The following is a 20,533-nucleotide window of genomic DNA, read 5'->3' on the forward strand; positions in this document are numbered from 1 at the left end:
TCCTTGACCATAGTATGGTCCTTGAAATTAATGCTTGATTGAAGAAAAGTTACACATTTAAAAAACATGACATCCATTTTGAATATTCACAGAAGGATTATTGACTTTATTCCACTGAGCATATGCAGACTTGGTTACTAATGTTTTTTTTGCGTGGTTCTACTTATTTTACAGGAGAATTCAAATAATACATTTTCTCAAATTCAAATCATGTTCTGTCCCCACAACTTTCCCTTCACTCATCTTTATAGACTCGTCCCAACCAAGGCGAACTTAGCATGAATGTTTCATATAAACCATTATCATGTAACTGCTCCTGTGAGATACCTTTGTGACTTACAGTTCTCATTTTATCAATGAATACCAACAATAAAGACCTATATGACTTACATGTACTGCTGGAAACTGATCTGCATTTGTCTGTTATTACATTTTATAATTATTGTGAAATTTGCACACTTCATATCAGTATGCCAACCATAAAGGGTACCTTAAATACTAAAGCAGGTACTAAAACCGGTCAGATATTAAATCTGGCAGTGTAAAGGCAGAGGACAAGTGTGGGGTCCTGTCCTACTGTTAGACAGAAGCCACTCCTCAGTAAAAGGCACATGACAGCACGCTTGGAGTTTACTGAAAGGTATCTACAGGACTCTCAGACCATGAGAAAAAGGATTCCCTGGTCTGATGAATCCATGATTGAACTCTTTGGCCTGAATGCCAAGCGTCACATCTGGAGGAAAGAAGGCAATGCTCATCACCTGGCCAGTACCATCCCTATGGTGAAGCATGGTCGTGGCAGCATCATGCTGTGGGGATGTATTTCAGTGGCAGGAACTGGGAGACCAGTCAAGATTAAGTATTTTTTAGCTCAAATAATAAATATTTACATCCATTGTTGTGCTAATTGTTGACTTGGTGGGCGGGGGATGGATGGAGTGGGGTGGGGGGGCGCCTTCAGTGGTGAGGTTTGCCTAGGGTGGCCACTGGGTATTGTGTGTAGATTTTGGAGAAAAAAAATGAATCCATTTTAGAATAAGGCTTTAACTTTACAAAATGTGGAAACAGTGAAGGGGTCTGAATACTTTCTCAATGCACTGTATATTTTAAGAGGCACAATGGAATATTTACAGTTCCTGGCCATGACTGTGCCAATCAGGTCAGCATGAACCTGGACAAATTGCTCACACTTGCACATTTAGACTAAAACGAGAAGTAAAAATTAACAGCTAGTGAACTCTGCCCCTATAGATGAATGGGTTGAGAGGGTACTGGATTAGCTTTTTCCACCAGAGGGCATTTTGTTTCAAGCAGATGACTCCACTAGCTCTGAGGATAGCCTAAGGAGTTGTCCTTTCTCTGTCAGAGACCTCCAGAAATTCTGTAAGCAACAGGTAAGAAAGTAATTCTGTTAACATGTAAATCCTCATAAACCGATTAGAATTCTAATACACCACTCAGCTCATGAATACCTTATTTTACATTGTGACCAGATCCAGAAGGCACGGTTGCCAGCTAATTAATTTCCTTGCTGTTATGATTACATTTCAAAAGGTTTCTTCAAAGCTTCAGCATGAAGTTTGAGGACATTCTGGAGGAGATCAATGGTTTCGGATGGTTCCAAATGTTGATCTTCACTCTGCTCTTTGTCCCTCGAGTGGTCGTGCCATATCACTTCCTGCTGAATAACTTCATTGCGGCAGAGCCTTCCCACCACTGTGACCTCAGTTCTCCGGATGATTTAGGCATCTTTGGGAATCTGAGTCAGGGGCAGAGACTGACTGTTGGTATTCCAGTGCAGGAAGATGGATCTCCAAGTTCCTGTAGGATGTTTGTGGAACCTCAGTTTCATCTCCTGGCTAACGTTTCAAGTGATACTGACCTACCTACAATTCATTGTCAGAGTGGATGGGTGTATGACAACAGCACCTTCACTTCTACTCTGGTTACAGAGGTAAAAATGAGTTGGGTACATTTAAGACAAAGGAATATCCTGACATAGCAAAACATTACCATACTTACCATCTTATAGCAAATACCATCCCAGCACATACTTGACTATAACCTTCCTTAACAACAGATTCTCATCAAAAACAAACAAATACAGTATATTAATAGTTGCTACTGTACAATACATTATCATAAGTACCAAGTACATTGTGTTAACAATTCAATCAAAGCTGGGTACAAAACTAGTTCATTATTTGGATTAAAAGAATGACTAAATGTTATGTAGTACAAGTAACATAACATTCCACAGTGCTATTAAGTCTTGAACCTGCAATAACCAGCCCAGAGCAGAGCCACAGTATACGTGGGATAATTCCCTCAAGGAGCCACAGTATACGTGGGATAATTCCCTCAAGGAGCCACAGTATACGTGGGATAATTCCCTCAAGGAGCCACAGTATACGCGGGATAATTCCCTCCGAGCCGGGCTGTTTTAAACCTCCACGTCAGTCGTTAATTAAGCAATAACTCAAGAGAGCCTCGTGCCTCTCATGCCTATGACTGCAGTACAACGCATGGGTTATTTGTGATACATCATACCCTCTCACGAGTAATTGTTTCATTAATGCCTGGCTCTTCAAGGATTATTTTCACTATTTACATTTTATTTATTTTGTTCATTTTCAATTCTGATGATTAGAGGAAGATTGGTGTAAAGTAGTTCTCTCTCCTGATGTATCCATCTGCCCCATGACCATATGATAACCATATTCGCTGCTCTCACGCTTATTACTGCTCTCTCTATAAAGTGGGACCTTGTCTGTGACAGAAAAGGGATGAGCAAAGCCACAGCCTCCATCTTCTTTGTTGGGATTATGTTTGGAGCTGTGTTCTTTGGTACCCTGTGTGACAAGTATGCATTTTTCTCATTATCCCATTGATATTCAGTTGTTCTTATTTATTAGTGATACTGTGAACCCTTTGAAGTTGCAAGTCACTGGTTCAACCTAGGTTCATTGTAGGTCATGGAGAGAAAAGTGAAGTTTGAAAGCCTTTAAAAGTATATTTTTGGCAAAACATGTTTTTCCCAAATATGGCTCTTGTTCCAATGAACACTTACTGTACTGTATGCATGACCAATCATTCATTGTTTTGTGAAAGAGGGAAAGTTGTATTCAAAATAAACAGGTCTTTAATCTTGAATTAATTAAGTATTGTTATTAGTATAATTCATAATTATTAATTAATATTTCTACATCTACTACTACTACTACTACTACTACTACTACTACTACTACTACTACTAATAAACTTACTTTTTTCAGATTTGGAAGGAGGAGCATGTTGTTGGTGTCTTACACCATGTCCATTGTATTTGGATTGTCCAGTGTGTTCTCAAACTCATACATCATGTTCATGGTGATGAGATTTCTCACCGGCTTTGGACTCGCAGGAATCAGCATCATCTCAATAGTTCTCAGTAAGCCTTTTATCATGTTATTCTGGGCATCTAGAAACAATAATTTCCAGTAAAAAAGAAAAAAGAGCATTCAGTAATGTTAATGTTATCAATTCAGAGATTTAGAACAAAAGGGATAAAGCTATACTGTACTGTACATAACTGAATAATGTGATAGGCTTATTAGATTATTAGATTTTATCTATCATAACTTACTCTAAGTCATCTATGATTTAAAATAAAAGCTATTTTCTGAGTTCCAGCCTAATTTGTTTCTCTGCACTATTCCAGGCATTGAGTGGGTGGATATTGAGCACCGGGCATTTATTGGCGTGATTGGCAGCATTGCCTGGACAGTTGGCAACATGATGCTTGCGGGGATCGCGTATTTAGTGACTGATTGGCGGATGCTGATCCTGGCTGTTACTGCCCCGCTAGGTTTTGCTATCATTACTTGGTGGTGAGAAACATCTTCAATAACCATTTACCTTAAAGGGGCACTACACGTTTTTTGATATTTAGACTAATGTTATTTGTCAAAGCCTATACATTATGTCTAATTAGGCTTTTAGGCCTCCCTGAATAAATAAAAGTTATATATATATTTAAATTATATATAAATATATAGATATATAATATATTATATATATATAGATAATTTAAAAGGCTTTGGCTTTTCTGCTGCCCCCCTCCTCTTCCTCCTATGTTTAGATCCTAATTTTGATATCTAATCATTGCAGGTGGATCCCCGAATCTGCCCGGTGGCTTTTAGCCAATGGTGAACTGGAAAGGGCACAGCTTTACCTGGAGAAATGTGCTAGATTTAATAAAAGACGGGACTTTACATCAAAAATCAATCTTGAGGTAAATCAAACAATTTCTCCTAATTTTCTCTCATGGAAGGCACTGCTAGGGATTGGTGGGATGTCATGAGAACAAATTGAGAGATTTAATTTTGGGCAACAGACCAAAGATCAGTAGGTGCTTCTCGACCACTGTACCTATGACATTGGAATACAGTATTTGAGTATTATCATGAGTAATTCAAAGTAAGTAGAGCAAGTACACAATGAGTCTGAAAATAGCTTTGCAGTGGGCATCCCTAGCTTTGAATAAATAACTAAATAAGAAACTACTCTCAAAAATGATCATTTCCTTGCCTGGCTGTACAGATGCTGGATTAACCAGATTTCCCTCCCTTAGAGCCTGTCCAATGTGGCAAAGGAAAACCAGAAGAAGACATACTCCTATTTTGATCTTATAAGGACTCCAGGAATGAGAAGACTGTCACTACTCACAGGCATAGTTTGGTGTGTAAACCTTCAAAATAGTCCAAATATAATCTAATAACTGGAGTTATATCATTTGTTTGTGTGTGTAGAAGTATCTATGACACCAAATTGTCAAAGTGACAATATAACATATGCTTGGAAACAACACCATTTACGACTGCCAGGGTAAATTTATGTTTGATGCCTGCCTGGAGCAGCTAATAAGGCAGTAGAAGGACGCCCCATGTTGCTGATTGAAGCTCAGCATGTGTGCTTGGTTCGAAATAGGTGTGGCTACACCTCTATCAGAGGAGGCACCGTCAGGACCAAGTTGCATTTTTTCCAGAAGTGTGGTTGTTGTTCCAGCACAGCATTTTAGAAATGCTAGCAGAACCAAACAGCATTCTACAAAGAAAAGAAATTCACCAATGTGCTCATTGACTGATCCCTCTCAATTTATAGTACAGTATCATAGCAAGAAAGAGATATTTCAATGCTTAAAATCCTGTACTGACATAAATGTTTCTGACCAATAAAATCAATGCTAGGAGTATATGGCAATAAACTATTATTTCATAACCAAAAATAAACTTAAAAAATAAATAAAATACACAGTACAAATTATCCAAATCTGAGTCAAGCTGTAAAGGTACACCAGACTTTACTCGCATGATCAAAAATGTAATTGATTTATTGCTACATGTATTTGTCGTAGAGCGGGTCGTTCAGTGATCGTAGGGTCGTTGTTCGAATCCCGGCTCCTCCTGACTACCTGTCGAAGTGTCCTTGGGCAAGACACTGAACCCCAAATTGCTCCCAATGAGCAGGCAAGCACCTTGCATGGCAGCTGCCGCCATTGGTGTGTGAATGGCACTCCGGGCCAGTGTAACAACTGGATGGGGAGCGCGTTACAAATGCAGTACCATGTTCTAAAACTTGTCTAAACACAGTACTGTACAGTATGTTAGTTTTGCGTTTGGGCTATGTTGATGGCAAATCTGTTCACCATAGTCCTGAATGTGAGTCCATTAGAACTCCTTTCTCCACAGAGATTTAGATTAGTGAAATAACAGTCCACACAAGCCAATACTAGTGTGGACATACAGTATAATCAAGTTGAAAACTGACATCATTCAAAAATGCATACAGAAAATTGTTTATCAGCCACAAAGTAACTTGCATTATTCGTCATTCAGAACAGCAATGTTTAATTTCATTGAATGAGTAGCCTATCAAACAGGGTAGAATTCTACTGTACATTTGCACAAGATTTCTGTTGCCCAAGTACAATACACATATCTATGCCGATTTTGTAGCATATTCATTAGTGTATATTAATAATTTTCAATAGTGTGTCTCTTGACCTTGGGACCATCCCTCACCTGAAATGTTCAGATTGCCAGGTAGCAGATTGCCAGGTAGGGTATGCCATGTGACAGTCCACTGAAACCCCCCCTATGGTGTTCAACTTTAAGTATTCATACTTTGCAGGTATGGCGTTGCATCAACATACTATGGGATCAGCTTAAACATAACTAAATTTGGCTTGAACGTCTATCTCACCCATTTCATCTACGCTGCCATTGAAATGCCTGCAAAGATAATCATCTACTTCTGTCTGAATTCCATTGGCCGGAGACGTTGCCAAGCAGGCACCCTTCTACTCACAGGAACTTGTATAGCTGTAAACATCTTTCTACCCAAAGGTAATCTTATCTGCTAATCTTAGTTTTAATTACTAAATAACACACACAAGCTAATGAAATGTACAGCATTGATTTAAATAATTTTGTTGATTAACTGAAATAATACATTTCATCCTTTAGCGCAGAAAAGTGCAGTGTTGCATAGGCATATAACTTTCATTCTGTGAGTTGATGAACATTCTCTAAAGACTGTTCTGTCCCTGCTCCGCAAGGTATGCGGCACCTGCGCACAGTTGTGGCCGTGCTTGGGAAAGGCTTGTCGGAAGCGTCATTCACCACAATCTTCCTGTACACCACTGAACTCTACCCCACAGTTCTGAGGTCAGACACATTCACACGAGTCCCTTTTAATTAAATCAGATTACGAAGTACTCATTCATTCATTCATTCATTCATTCATTCATTCATTCATTCATTCATTCATTCATTCATTCATTCATTCATTCATGTGACCTCATGAAATCCATTCACACAGACCATCCCTATACTACTGTAGGGCTAATAGGGTTCTATTGTGCTGGTACAGGGAAATAAGAAAACTCTCCAAAAATCTTAATATCAAGAATATAGGGGATAGCAGCTGGAAAAAAGTCTGAAATATATATTGTGCTACATTTTTGCATTGTTTAATTCAACTGATTATCTCCTCTTATTTGGTTTTGTGTACATGCCTTTTAGGATATTCATATATTAATTCCAATATTATGGTTTGACCATTTTTGTCTGTGTTATATAATAATAATAATAATAATAATAATAATAATAATAATAATAATAATAATAATAATAATCCATGAATAGAATAAATGGTTGTGAAAAGTATTTTTTTCTCCTGAACAGACAAAACGGCTTTGGCTACACTAGTTTCATTGGTCGGGTGGGAGTGTCAATAGCACCTCTGATTGTTCTATTGGAAGACGTGTGGACCCTCCTCCCTGAGATCATCATCTGCTCTTTTGCCATCTTGTCTGGCCTTGCGGCTTGGCTCCTCCCAGAGACCCTCAATGCAAGGCTGCCAGAGACCATTGAGGACATAGAAAAATCAAGGTACATCAACAATTTAGAAAAAATCCAAAAGACTCCAACAGCACCACCTCCTTTCACAGCAAGCAAGCGAAGTTAAATGTCATATCAGAATTTTTTTTATTGCCATTGCAGTTTTTCAACATACTAGGTTTTTGGGCATTGTGCATAACATGGAGACAACATTGGACAGGGTTGTTAATGAAATTCAAGTATCACCAATGTGTCACCCCCCAATTTGTTTCGTTCTGTTTTCCTACTTGATTAATGTTTTCTGAGTTTCTCTCAGTTTATTGTTTTACAAGCTATGTGAAACTGCCTTTTCATCCGTTCCCAGAGAATCTCTGTTTATCAAGACCATTTGGTCTGTGACGTCACTCACATCCTCTGTACAATCCTATAAATGTTTCTGCACGACTGACTGTCAGTGCTCTGACCATGGATGTATTAATTAAGGCTCTGACTGACCGGAAAACACTTCCTGTTGTTAGAATCCGCTTTGCAAAACGTATTCAGAATAAATCTATTGTCTCTGTTTGAAACCAGCTTGAATCGACCACTCGCGTGTTCTTTTGATTATCTAACTAAACCCAGTTAGATTTCTCATTCATAGGGTGCAGGGACGAGGCAAGACAGTGCAAATACAGGACAGTGCAAAGACAAGACAGCGCAAAGAGCAAGTAAAAAATATGAGTGCAAAATAAGATACGGAAAAAAACAATATGCAAAATGTAGAGTGGTTAGTGTATATACAGTGAGTGTGCAAATGTGTACAGTATGTGAGTGTGTGTATATTATAGTCGGTGTGTGGAGTGATATATGTGCGGAGTGATGAGTGAGTGCGGTGCGTGCTATGTACAATACAATCGGTGGTCATGTGCAAGTGTCTCACACGGTAAATGGAATAGACTGCACTTATATAGCGCTTTTCCACCTTAGCGGCACTCAAAGCGCTTTACAATGGCCTTTCATTCACCCATTCACACACACATTCACACACCAATGGCGGTAGCTGCCATGCAAGGTGCTAACCTGCTCATTGGGAGCAATTTGGGGTTAGGTGTCTGACATAGGTGCCTGTGTGTTCCAGGTGCTGTAGAATGTAGTGAAGGGCTATGTTTACTGCGTCGTCCACTGACCTGTTTTCTCTGTAGGCGAACTGCAGAGTGGGTCTGTGATGATTTTGAGGTGCAGGAGAACAAAGCGCTTGAAGGCCTTCATGACTACAGAGGTCAGGGCGACAGCTCTGTAGTCATTGAGGTCTGTGACCCTTGTTTTCTTGGGGACAGGGATGATGGTGGTCTTGAAGCAGGCTGGTACATGGCATGGGATGTCAGTGAACACCAAAGACAGCTGATCAGTACAGTACTTCAGCATGGAGGGGGTGACAGAGTCTGGTCTGGCCACTTTCCGGGGGTTCTGTCTCCTGAACAGTAATTTCACATCCTTCTCTAGGATGGTGAGAGGCTGTGTTGCAGTGAGGAGGAGGGGGGGGACAGCTGTGGAGAGGTCTGGGCCCCTGCTGGGATGGGGGCTGGGTTATTGGGGCTGATGGGTGAGGGTGGTGGTCAAATACGCAGTAGAACTCGTTCAGGTCATTTGCAAGGTGTGGGTCTCTGCCCCAGCCTCAGGGAGCGGACCGCTGAGGCTGAGAGTGGCTCTTTCCAGTAGGTCCTGGAGGTCGCTGGAGAAGACGCTTCCCTCTGGGACGCCTGAGGCAGTGTTAGTTAGTTATTATTGGTTTCTTTTATGGTGTTTTATTTGAGATTATTTTACTTTTATTTTGCTGGTATTATTGAGTTTTCGTCCTGACCGGAGGGTGGCAGCAATGCACTTCCGATGCCTGTCTGACAGAATCCAATACAAGAGGAAGATGCTCAAATTGACCCTTCGCCTATACCGTAGGTACATGCGGAAGTAGACGTCTACATTGAATCGCATACGGAAGGTCACGTTTTTCACAAAGTTCATGGACAATAATAGCTGTGACTATAAGAGAATAACTATTGACGATAACTTCTCTGGCCATTGCCTGGTAAGCACATATAGAACCTGAATTGAGCCCGTAGTTTTATGCTCACCTGCTAGTTTGCAGCTAGCTAAACCAGCTAGCTATGATAGCTAACACTAGTTAACCTGGCAAGATCCTCCACCAGAGAATTAACTAACGTTAGCGTATCTTTGTCCTAACGTTAGTTGCGCTAGACATTAGCAAGTTAGCCAGATTCAATACAGATTGAGGTAGTGGAATGGACCTAGCGAGACACCGTCATCTATGTCCTACCCAGCTAACGATAGCCAGTGCTATTCCACAGTTAAATGTGGATTATTCAAGCTATAGCGAGCTATGTTAGTTGCTTTAATCACGATTTTCCCCCCAGAATGAAAACATCCAAATATCTATCGGGGCTATAGGGACATTCTCATAGTTGGCGACAAGCTTGGTTACAGGGACAGGGTCTGGCACAGAGCTGGAGTCATGGACAGGGTTGGAGTCAGGGACCAGGTCAGGGGGTCAGGGACCAGGTCAGGGGGTCAGAGCTCTGGGTTGGACAGAGAGCCAGTGGGGGGCCATGGGGACCACGCCTCCTAGAGACGGGCGAGACCCTTCATGGGTTGGACAGAGAGCCAGTGGGGGGCCATGGGGACCACGCCTCCTAGAGACAGGCGAGACCCTTCATGGGTTGGACAGAGAGCCAGTGGCGTCGGGAGCCATGGGGACAGGCGAGACCCTTCATGGGTTGGCCGCTGGACGCCCAGGAATGTAGGCTCAGGACAGGCGGGCTGCAGTAATTGGTGTCCGTTGGTGTTCTGACATCAAATTCGATCAAGTATGAATCCTGTAGGGTTTTATAGGCTTGTAGGCTACAAGAAAAACAAAGTTTCCAAGATTCCCGAGCTTAACTTTTCATGGTACATTTCTGGAAAGTTTGCAGAGATTTTGCGCCCCTTTGCAACCCTAGCCTTATTAGCCCAGCATTTTTTCCAGGGTCATTATCAGAGTGTGGTCAGGCCTTCTCATAACAATGAGAAGAAAGTTACTTTGGAGCATACATCAATTCACTTAATTTTAAATGACTTAGCTACACCTCTGTTAAAGCCAACTTGAAGCCTAATTGTTTTGGCAGGCTGATCATGTTGAGGATATACGAAATTAACTTTAAGTTAACAATATATATAGATGTATCATTTTCCATTTTCTCTTCCTGTCTTGGCTTTGTGTAGGGTACAGGGTTGTCCAGGACCCCCCCACCATGTTCCTCACCCTCACTCTGCTGAGGAAAGGCATCCCTGGAAAGCAGTGGATCGGGAAGTACCGCCGTCCGCGGGCCATCACATGGCAGATGAAGCGCAACATGCTTGTGCACTTGGAGCGTGAGGCAGAGAATGAGTACTGGATCAGCCGGCCCTACATGTCCGTGGACCAGGAGTACGGCCATGCTGCAGAGCGCCGCGCACAGTCCTGGCTCAAGATGAAGGAGAAAAAATTTGCCAAGTTCCCTGAGCACAAGTATATAGCAGACCACCTCAGCCACCTCAACACCACCAAGAAATGGTCCAGCTCATGAGAAGATAGATATCTGGCTTTTTTGGAACATTCTGCCACTCTATTTCTATTTTCTTCCTATCTGTATATTATTTATGTGAGGTCAGAATTATATCTTCATAAAGCAATCTGTTTAGAGAGGGGCATGTGTTTTTGTTTGTTTCTTAACAAGGGAAGCATAATATTACTGTTACTTAGTTAAGACAACTAGCCTACCGAATTGCATACATTTACATTTACTTTAGAATCAAGTAGCCCCTGAATATTTTCTTGCCCTTGGCAGCAATGGGATTTCAATCAATTTCAACTCTTCATACTACTTAGGTAGGACTAGTTAGTAGGTATTCAAACTATCTGAACTAAATATTCTGACTTCAGCATTCACACGTATTGTTCTTCAGAAAATGCACCTTTTTTTAACATTAGGCCAGTGGCCTGAAATGTTTTCTGAGCCACTAAACTCCTATGCTCCATAGTAACTTCCCTGGGCTGAGTTTCCCAGAGGCATCGTAGCGCTACGTTCATCGTAAGCTATGGCGTTCATCATAGCGCCTCTGGGAAACTCAGCCCTGAGCTGTTCCATTGGACATCTTAGTGAAGAGGGATATCCATGCTGAGCACCCAAATGCATGACAGCAAAACAGGTTAATCTAAATGACATGATTTGAAGTATGATGGATCAATCATTATGGGGTCAATCATTAAGGATCAATCATTATGGTATTTTCATTATGGTATTTTCCACATTGCCGAATGGTGTTATACTGCACTAGCTACTGTACTAACTACTGTACACTGGTGTCTGACTATTTAAAACCCGGGTCTGAGAAATATGGTTTAGATTTTATTAATGTGTGAAAAGGGGGACCGTAGTTCTCTCCTGTTCCAAATCGACCCATATGTCCTAATTTCTAAGGGATCAGATGGGTGAAATCATTATGGTAATTAGGAGAATCAACTGAGTTAAAGCTATTGCCAATACCTGTAAAATTCACTCAGATCTGGGTAGTGCTTCAATTTGCAGTGTATAAGAGGTCAGAAGGTTTGTATAGCCTACTTTTGCCCAGTAGCTTATCATATTTTAATTCACTAGTAGTCGGCTATTTAGCGTGTGACCAGCAGATGGATCACAACCCATTTGGATGAGAGGCATATCAGGTACCAATTAGAAGCGCGCTTCCGGGGAACTCCCTGGATGCAATGCGTAGACTACAGACGCATGACCACGGTGGCCCTCCCGCCTTTCAAGAGGGAGCATCGTTTCAGATGGGGAGAGGTCCCTCACAGAGAACCCTCTGCGTTAGTCAACTGCAGTAAAGACCATGAAGGCAGTTGTCCGGAGTAATCGCTCTGCGTATAGACATTATATCCAGCCTTACCGACCGCTCCCACTCACGGACGACTGAATGACGAGCCAGGATGGCTGGAGGACGGAGAGGACTTGTAGCCCCTCAAAATACTTTTTTGGAAAATATTGTCAGGCGATCTAACGGTAAGGGTCACTCCTCCACATGTAGATGTAGCCTACTTGGAAAACCATGAGGATAAAAGCAGTTCCAAATTAACTTATATTATTTGTCAAGCGCTTAGGAATGCGACAATCGCAACATTAGGCTAATTGTCAATTATAAATTACGCGTCATTAATTGTCAATTATAAATTAACTAATCATTCTATAACAAACCAGGAAAATACAGAAAAGTTTGGTGACTCCTATTCCACGCATACACCATTATCTGCATATAGGCAATCAAATGAAGGCTATCAAATGAAGGCTGCATTTCAATAACTGTAGGCTAGGAATCTGGATAGCCAATCGGAAAGTAGCCTATGTTTTGGGAAAGCTATAATATGCCGTGAAAATTGCACAAACTATTCATTTAATGTATGCTTTCTCAATTAGAATGACAAAAGATTGCAGATTAAATTGTGCCGCATCTCATAGGCTGTCTCTTGGCTGTTATACACCATGCCTAGCATTATGTAAGGGATAACATATGCGACAGTGCGAACGCAGGGATTCCGAAAGCACTGTCGGGATGTTATTTTTCTGGCAGGCTGGCCATACGTTATCCCTTACTTCTAACGTGGGAAATTCGATGTTAATCTACAAAGGCGTTAGTTAAGGTGCCTCCAATTTGTAAGAGACGGCTGCTGCTAACCATTTCTTGAGCAGGCTGACATCCTTGAATAGTACATGCAGTCCATGACAGGCATCTAGGTATATTATACGTCCATCATTGTTATAGTTTCATTGTCTCAGCAGCCACATATTTTCTGTCAAGATACTGTCATTGTGGTAACTTTGGGACTGAGCCAGGTGAATGAACAGTTCAATAGAAAAGCACAGTGCTGGACAAACAGGGCATTAAGTAGGCCTACATCATTTAATGTCGTTTTCATCACCAATCACTTGCATAGAATCTAGAATATAAACTTCTATGGAGCAAGTAGACATTTGCTCTTCTGGACATATCTTGATATTTGCATTGGCTAGACTACTGATCTACTGTGTCTCTCTGTGGAAGTGTGAAAACTAACAGTAGCCTAGATATTGTATGTCCACAACCCAGATCACTTCATGAAATATTAAGTTTGCTTGAAAAAGTTTGTTTCTGTTACTGTAACCATTTTTCTTTTTAATTTTTCAGTTTGGACATTATCACATAGACAGACAGGTATAAAGCATTCTTCGGAGTGCTGCTTTTGTTTCTGTTTCTTCCTCTGATTTCCCTATTAACTCTTTATATAGCCTACTAGGCTGTTCTATACCAATTGCTGTTACAAATTACTAAATTCTAGTGATAAGATGGTTTGGGGGTAGACATCTCAGTCTATATAAACCATTTATATAGACTGATATTTATATTATTTTCACTGTTAAGACATTTTAGTAAATTTTAAATCATAAGGATACTTTTATTGGACACTGATGTCAGATGCTGCCGACCACTACAAACAGGATCCCTTTCTACAGTCATTGTAAAATAACAGATGTTGGCATGGAACATAGTACACCTTCGTACTGTGATTGTGTTTGTCAGTAGTTCTGGTGCTTGTATTCATTTGGAGGATAACACAGTTTGTATACTCATTCCCTCTTTTTGGGAACATGATGTTTTAACACCACCATTTTCTTTTTATAATTTGCATTGCAACATATTATTATTCTGCTGTTGCAAGCACCCCTTCTGTTTTTCATAAAACATTTGAACCGCACATTAGCACTAAGGGACCATTTTTAGTGGGCTGAAATTGCCTTTTTCATTAACACATTTAGCCCTGTACCACAACATAAAATGTGCCCTCTTTAATAATTGTCTTTCTGTTGTTTCTACTGGATAAGCATTCTCTCTCTCTCTCTCTCTCTCTCTCTTTCTCTCTGTCTTTGCATGGCTGTCTGTCGCTCAGGTAACCTACTGTATGTGTGTACCTATGAGAGAGATAAACTGTGAGTCCCCTGGACTCTAGGGGGTGAAATTCTGTGTCAAGATGTGATCTGTCAGTCCCCTATCTCTGAGTTGAGGTGACGAACACCCCAAGAGTATTGGAGACATGCAGGGAGCTAAATCCGATGCAGCCATTTTCCTAAGCTAGCTTTCCTGTTGTGTATTTTCAGAGTGAGCAATAGCCTACTGAGGACCGCTGTAGGTCAGCTATTGCTCTTGAATAGCTTTAAACCTGCTGATGGCTTTAGCCATGAGTTTGTTGGGTTTTACCGTACATCCTACCCCAACTCCATTCTTCAGTTGACCACATATTGTCACATTTTCTTGGACATCTGAGAGGCAACCTTCTTTCAATAGGGTGTTTGTGTTGTTATTGTGTCAGTCTGGAGAACCACAAACAGATGATTAAATGCGTTTGCTTTATTGAAAGTCATCTTTTTTGTAAAAGTTAATGCATATTAACTACCTCCTTCCCAGCGACAGCGCAGGGCAAGAGGTAATGTTTTCGGTGGCATGTGTGGGTGTGTGCATGCGTTTGTTTATTTGTTTGTTTGCTTGCCTATTAGCAGGATTATGCAAAAACTACGAGTTTTACTCGAGTTTCGTGAAAATCGGCCCAGTAGTTCTAAGGCTTAGAACTAAGGCTTAGAACCCTCTACATTACGCATACAACCACAACACAAAATGCATTAATGGGCGGACGTCTGTGCTCTCCGAGCACAATTTCTAGTTTGGAATATTTAATTTTTCTCTATTCATGGGTAGGTGTATGTAGCCTACTCTACAATAGTCAAGGACAACTTTGACATTGTACCACACACGATACAAATGTGCAGCTGTGCCCCATCAGTAAATGTCAAATTGGCAATTTTACCTGTAGAAATGAAGATTTTGGTCAACTAGATGATAATATGTTGTGTGGTTAGCCAGACTGACTACTGTGTTTTGGTCTTAAGGATAGATAATTTGTAAACAAACCCTCAAAAACACAATTCAAAACCCAATACGTCAGATTGTTACATGCAAGGTAACATACTTTACTGTATTTGAAGCAAAATTACATTATAGTAAACGTCATTGTAACTTCTTGCTCAAAGATGGGACGATTAAATTTGTCTCGTAAACAGGATGTCATATGTGTACAGAACAAAAAGCAATGTCATTCTTATTACAGTGATTTTCAGGTTGTTTCCTCTCAATCAAAGCAATAATTCATACAATATACACACGCTAATAGGTGAGCTGTCAGTGGATCTGTCACTAAGGTAGACAGCTGTTTCTGGCATATTTGAATTTAACCACAGATTATTCTTTCTGAAGGTTTATAAGTTCCTTGTGACAAAACAAGGTCAGGCTGTTTATGTTGCCAAATATACACCCATTCAACAGTAACAACTGTCTTCACTAACCCTTCCCATGTGCAGTGCTTATTCAGCATTGAGGTTTGAAACTGGTATAAGTACTCAAATGTGAACAACGCTGCTGCTGCTTTACTACCCTGTTTTCACATTGTGTAATGACTGTGCTTAGCCCCTGGGTCATCTACACCTTTTTGGTTCAAGCAAGTAAAAAAAAAAAAAGACATTCAATTTGTGTTATTGACATGTAGATTTTCATGAACCATGTGTTTCTCCCCCAATTTGTGAATTGTACTTCAATTCATTCATGCTTGTTTAAATGGTATTGACTCCAACCTTGCCTTCCCTTACTATCCCTCATTATGTATCAAATAAATTGTGGACATCAACAGGTATGGTACATTTTAATTTCAAGAGCCTTGCTTAGTTATTTTATTCTATAATCCCAAACAGATACGAACTTTGTACTGGGAAATGCTCAGATTGTGGACTGGCCCATCGTCTACAGCAACGATGGTTTCTGCAAGCTTTCAGGGTACCACAGAGCAGAGGTCATGCAGAAAAGCAGCACCTGCAGGTAGGCCACGGTTAACTTCATATTGCGTCATGTCACTGCATACAGCTTTACATCAAACACCAAACTAAGATACTGTATGTAGGGGCGGTGAATGTAAAACTACATCCAAGACTAGGTGAGGTTGTCCCCTTAACCACCACTAAATCAATTGGATCCCCTTGAAATGAAATGTAATCAAAATGTTTGTTTTTGAAAAAGGATTTGAAGATGTTTTCAAATCCCCATGTCCCATCGGTGCTTGGTGTGCTGAAACATGTTCCTAGACATAGATCTGCTGCCTTTGGGAGTCTTTGCTGCCTTTGGGAGTCTTTGCTGCCTTTGGGAGAGTCTTTGCAGACTCAAAAATATTAGAATTATCCTGTCTTCCACAGTTCCCAGTAAACTCCAGAGTTATTTTTAGTCCTAGGCAGAACAGACAAGGGTGGAGGAGATACATACTGTCAGAGTGGGGAAAAAGATGCTTGTGGTTTATACTGTATACTTGGTACTGTATTTATTTTACCATTCCACATCTTAGACTGGATTTCCACTTTTAATTGGACAAATATTTGGTATGCATCAGAGACTAATCAACAATCACTGGGATATTGAGACATGGTTTTATTATCTCTACCATGGTGAACTATTTCATAATTTGAGGATCTTGCTGCTACACTGCGCTACAAAGGCAGAAGACCTTAACTTAATTTTTGGTCAAAAACGACCTCCCTTGTTCTCTGTAAAGCGCATTGTGTTGCCTCTGGGTATGAAATGCGCTATACGAATACAGCTTTGATTGATTGATTGATTGATAATGTGAACACGTCACATGACTTGTTCGTATCAGTCTTACTCCTTGGTAGCTCTCTAGCTCCAAGAATGTAAGCTTGGATAGCTTGGAGCAAATAGCTTTTATGCAAATAAGAACAGATAACATGTTTTTGCTTTGTGTTTCCAGCTTCATGTATGGGGAGCTCACGGATAAGGACACGAGTGAGAAAGTGCGGTTAACCTTTGAGAACTATGAGATGAATTCTTTTGAGATACTCATGTACAAGAAGAACAGTAAGTGCCAAGTTTTTGCTTAACATGCAATCTCGAATATAAACCATTGTGTAAAGGCTGCAAGGAACATTTAACCCTGGCAGAACAACTAATACAGTAGGCTGCAGAACTGGGGGAAAAAAGTTAATAAGATAAGGGTGAAGTTCCACCTGTATATATCTAAATGTCTATACCAGCGGTTTTGAAGGGATAAATCTATGAAGGAAATTTAAAAAATGTTAGTGTGACATTTTGAAGTTGGAAAGTCATGCCTATGTATTTCTTTAATGCACCCATTAAATGCATACAGTACTGTACATTCCCAGGTTAATCTATGTAAGATTCACACTGAATTCCTGCACATTCTTGTACAGTGTACTCTTGAGTTATTCTTGATGGCTTTCTACACTTGTTACGTTTGTTTGGTCTAGGCAAGTGATAACGTCATAACATTAGATTTGGGGGGAGGGACTACTGCCTAGTGACAATGAGACAATCCCCAGTATTGGGGCTGCTGGACTTCGGCATCAGCCCAAAAATGCAGCTGGTGTACAAACTTGTCCCGCTTGGGATGAGATGTTCAAAATTACCTCTAAAAGTCAAATCCCCCAAATTACTCACAGTATAATAGTCAAATTTAATAATCAAATTTAAGTAATGATAATGGTGATCTCAAGGTTAATTCATCAGTATTTTTTGTCATTTCAGGGACACCGGTATGGTTTTTTGTAAAAATTGCCCCAATTCGCAATGAACAGGAGAAGGTAGTTCTGTTTCTGTGCACGTTCAGTGACATCACAGCCTTTAAACAGCCTATCGAGGACGACTCGACCAAAGGTGAGTGTTATCAGAGGAGGCAGTACCCAACTTTGGTACAGTAGTTCGATAGTCTTCCAGTCACGCACTGTTCCCCAGTCGCTATTAAACAAATTAATTCATCCCTTGTGACATTGAATTTGTCTTTTTCATAGTCTGTGTACATCTTTGTATGTCTGTGTATTGTGTGTGTTTCATTGTATTTGTGCATCCCCTGTGTGCTGCTTGTGATTTTGTTTTGACTATCGTTCTTAGGTTGGGGGAAGTTTGCCCGTCTGACGCGTGCTCTGACGAGCAGCAGGGGAGTCCTGCAGCAGCTGCAACCCACCGTTCACAAGGGAGAGAATGTCCACAAACACTCCCGTTTGGCAGAGGTACAATCGTTCCTATATGTTTTATTTCTCTTTCGGGTTTCATGGGAGGGGAATTGAATGCTCTTCGGAGTGAACTGTGCAGCCGTTCCAAAGAAAAACATGTCCTTTGAACGTGACTTGCATTAATATTTGAATATCTTCCAACCTCTTCGGTGAGTAAACCCTCCTCTGCCCACTCTCCTCTGCCTTCATATTTGGCAGGTGCTACAGCTGGGCTCTGATATCCTGCCCCAGTACAAGCAGGAGACCCCCAAGACACCTCCCCACATCATCCTCCACTACTGCCTCTTCAAGACCACCTGGGACTGGGTCATCCTGATCCTTACCTTCTACACCGCCATCATGGTGCCCTACAATGTCTCCTTCAAGACCAAGCAGAACAATGTCACCTGGCTGGTGGTGGACAGCATCGTGGATGTTATCTTCCTGGTGGATATTGTGCTCAACTTCCACACCACATTTGTGGGCCCAGCGGGCGAGGTCATCTCAGACCCGAAACTTATTAGAATGAACTACCTGAAGACCTGGTTCGTCATAGACCTACTGTCCTGCCTACCCTACGATGTCATCAATGCCTTTGAGAATGTGGATGAGGTCAGTGCTGTTTGTAGAGGGCGCAGTTGTTTTATTACGTATTCGTTTTTCATTATTTCACATTTCTTACATTTACATAATCACTGAACCATATCGGGAACTGCTTTCCTGAAGGCAGTAGTCATAACAACTGAAATGAACATTGTCATTGTATGAGCAATTTTTAGACCTTTATCTTTCAATGTTATCAAAAATCAAAATTGAATTCCCTACCTATCCCACTCAAGTTTAATGTCACAGCGATTGCAAAGGATTTCTTTTATCACCCTCCTATCATTCCTCTGTTACAGTTATCATGACAGTCCTTACAGTATCTACTTGTTAAACAGCTTAAATGTCTGGCGATCAACCCTTATTTGTAAGCACATCAATCTACCATGATCACTTTTTCTTATGCATCCTCATTGAGCTATGGAGCTCTTTTGATATAAGACACAACGGACCTCATTACTGAACATTTTCTTAAGTGTCTTCTTAAATGTCTTCTTACGAACTTCGTAAGACAAACCCTAAGAAAGATCCCTGCCGGATTCATGAACGTGTAGAAATGTGTTCTTAAACCGCCAAAATGTTCTCAGCTGTGCTCCCCCAAATGAGGAATACCAGTGCTTCTTAAGTTGAATGCATACTCTTGTACACCTGAATGTGCATACATAAACGCCCTGTCAGCTCCTGACTAGGCGTGTGCACACACAATCCCCAGACAGTGCAGAAAAAGTTGAGAGGTTCCCAATTGACATGATTCAAGTTTATGAGCATATTCAACGTTTTATTTGTCACATGCAACATACAAGTAAAAGGAGCAGTGAGATGTTTCTCAGCTGGCTCTTACAACGTGCACACTAAGCTTACATGGGCGCACTACAATCTGACCTACCTACGACTACATTTCCGCATTCTTAAATCCTGTTCTTAGATAAAAATAAATTCCAGATAAGAAACCATTCAGGAATGCCATAATTGTCCAGGGAACTTCGTAAGTGGAGTTAAGAAGAAAATTCTTAACTTTTTCTTAACTGCGTTCAGGAATGAGGACCAATGTTCACACTGCAAAGCAAACAAAAAACGGGGGGGGAGGGACACAAGCCTTGTTGATGAGGCTGATGGCCGTGGGAAGAAGCTGCCTCTGTGCCATGTAGAAGTTGTCCTGATGGACAGCAGCCTCCTGCCTGAGGGAAGTGGCATGAAGAGATTACTGGATGGCCGGAGTGGGAGGGGTCAGCTGCAATCTTCCTGGCCCATTTCAGGATCCAGGAGTTTTTCAGGACCAGGAGGGAGGGTAGGTTGCTGCCGATCACCTTCTCAGTGATTGGCTGCAACCTGCCCTCCCTCCTGGTCCAGATTTAGCACTGCCTTGCTAAACCTGTACTTGGTTTTACTTTAAAC

General features: G+C 41.0%; 3 protein-coding genes across 3 annotated transcripts in view; all 3 read left to right on the forward strand.

Moving 5' to 3' along the window:
- Positions 1 to 1,573: 1,573 nt before the first annotated feature.
- Positions 1,574 to 8,515, forward strand: LOC311326045 (solute carrier family 22 member 7-like; the record flags this gene model as incomplete). Its single annotated transcript, XM_084458883.1, has 10 exons — positions 1,574 to 1,954; positions 2,760 to 2,863; positions 3,276 to 3,430; positions 3,701 to 3,869; positions 4,150 to 4,273; positions 4,613 to 4,719; positions 6,172 to 6,386; positions 6,599 to 6,707; positions 7,227 to 7,433; positions 8,500 to 8,515. The coding sequence occupies 10 exons, from the start codon at positions 1,574 to 1,576 to the stop codon at positions 8,513 to 8,515; spliced, it is 1,587 nt and encodes a 528-aa protein (XP_084315009.1).
- Positions 8,516 to 9,331: 816 nt separating this feature from the next.
- On the forward strand, positions 9,332 to 11,052 carry mrpl57 (mitochondrial ribosomal protein L57). Its single transcript, XM_084458935.1, has 2 exons — positions 9,332 to 9,444; positions 10,635 to 11,052. The coding sequence occupies exon 2, from the start codon at positions 10,664 to 10,666 to the stop codon at positions 10,976 to 10,978; it is 315 nt and encodes a 104-aa protein (XP_084315061.1). The 5' UTR covers positions 9,332 to 9,444; positions 10,635 to 10,663; the 3' UTR covers positions 10,979 to 11,052.
- A 1,323-nt stretch (positions 11,053 to 12,375) lies between these two features.
- The window catches only part of kcnh1a (potassium voltage-gated channel, subfamily H (eag-related), member 1a), a gene marked incomplete at both ends in the record, with an annotated part of 33,411 nt that continues 25,253 nt past the window's right edge, over positions 12,376 to 20,533 (forward strand). Inside the window, 6 exons of the mRNA XM_084458613.1 lie at positions 12,376 to 12,448; positions 16,217 to 16,340; positions 17,278 to 17,384; positions 18,072 to 18,200; positions 18,435 to 18,553; positions 18,755 to 19,147. Of these exons, the coding sequence (XP_084314739.1) occupies positions 12,376 to 12,448; positions 16,217 to 16,340; positions 17,278 to 17,384; positions 18,072 to 18,200; positions 18,435 to 18,553; positions 18,755 to 19,147 (945 nt within the window). The remainder of the gene's footprint in view (positions 12,449 to 16,216; positions 16,341 to 17,277; positions 17,385 to 18,071; positions 18,201 to 18,434; positions 18,554 to 18,754; positions 19,148 to 20,533) is intronic.

The sequence above is a fragment of the Borostomias antarcticus genome (genome assembly GCF_949987555.1).
Source record: "Borostomias antarcticus genome assembly, chromosome: 25".
NCBI lineage: Eukaryota > Metazoa > Chordata > Actinopteri > Stomiiformes > Stomiidae > Borostomias > Borostomias antarcticus.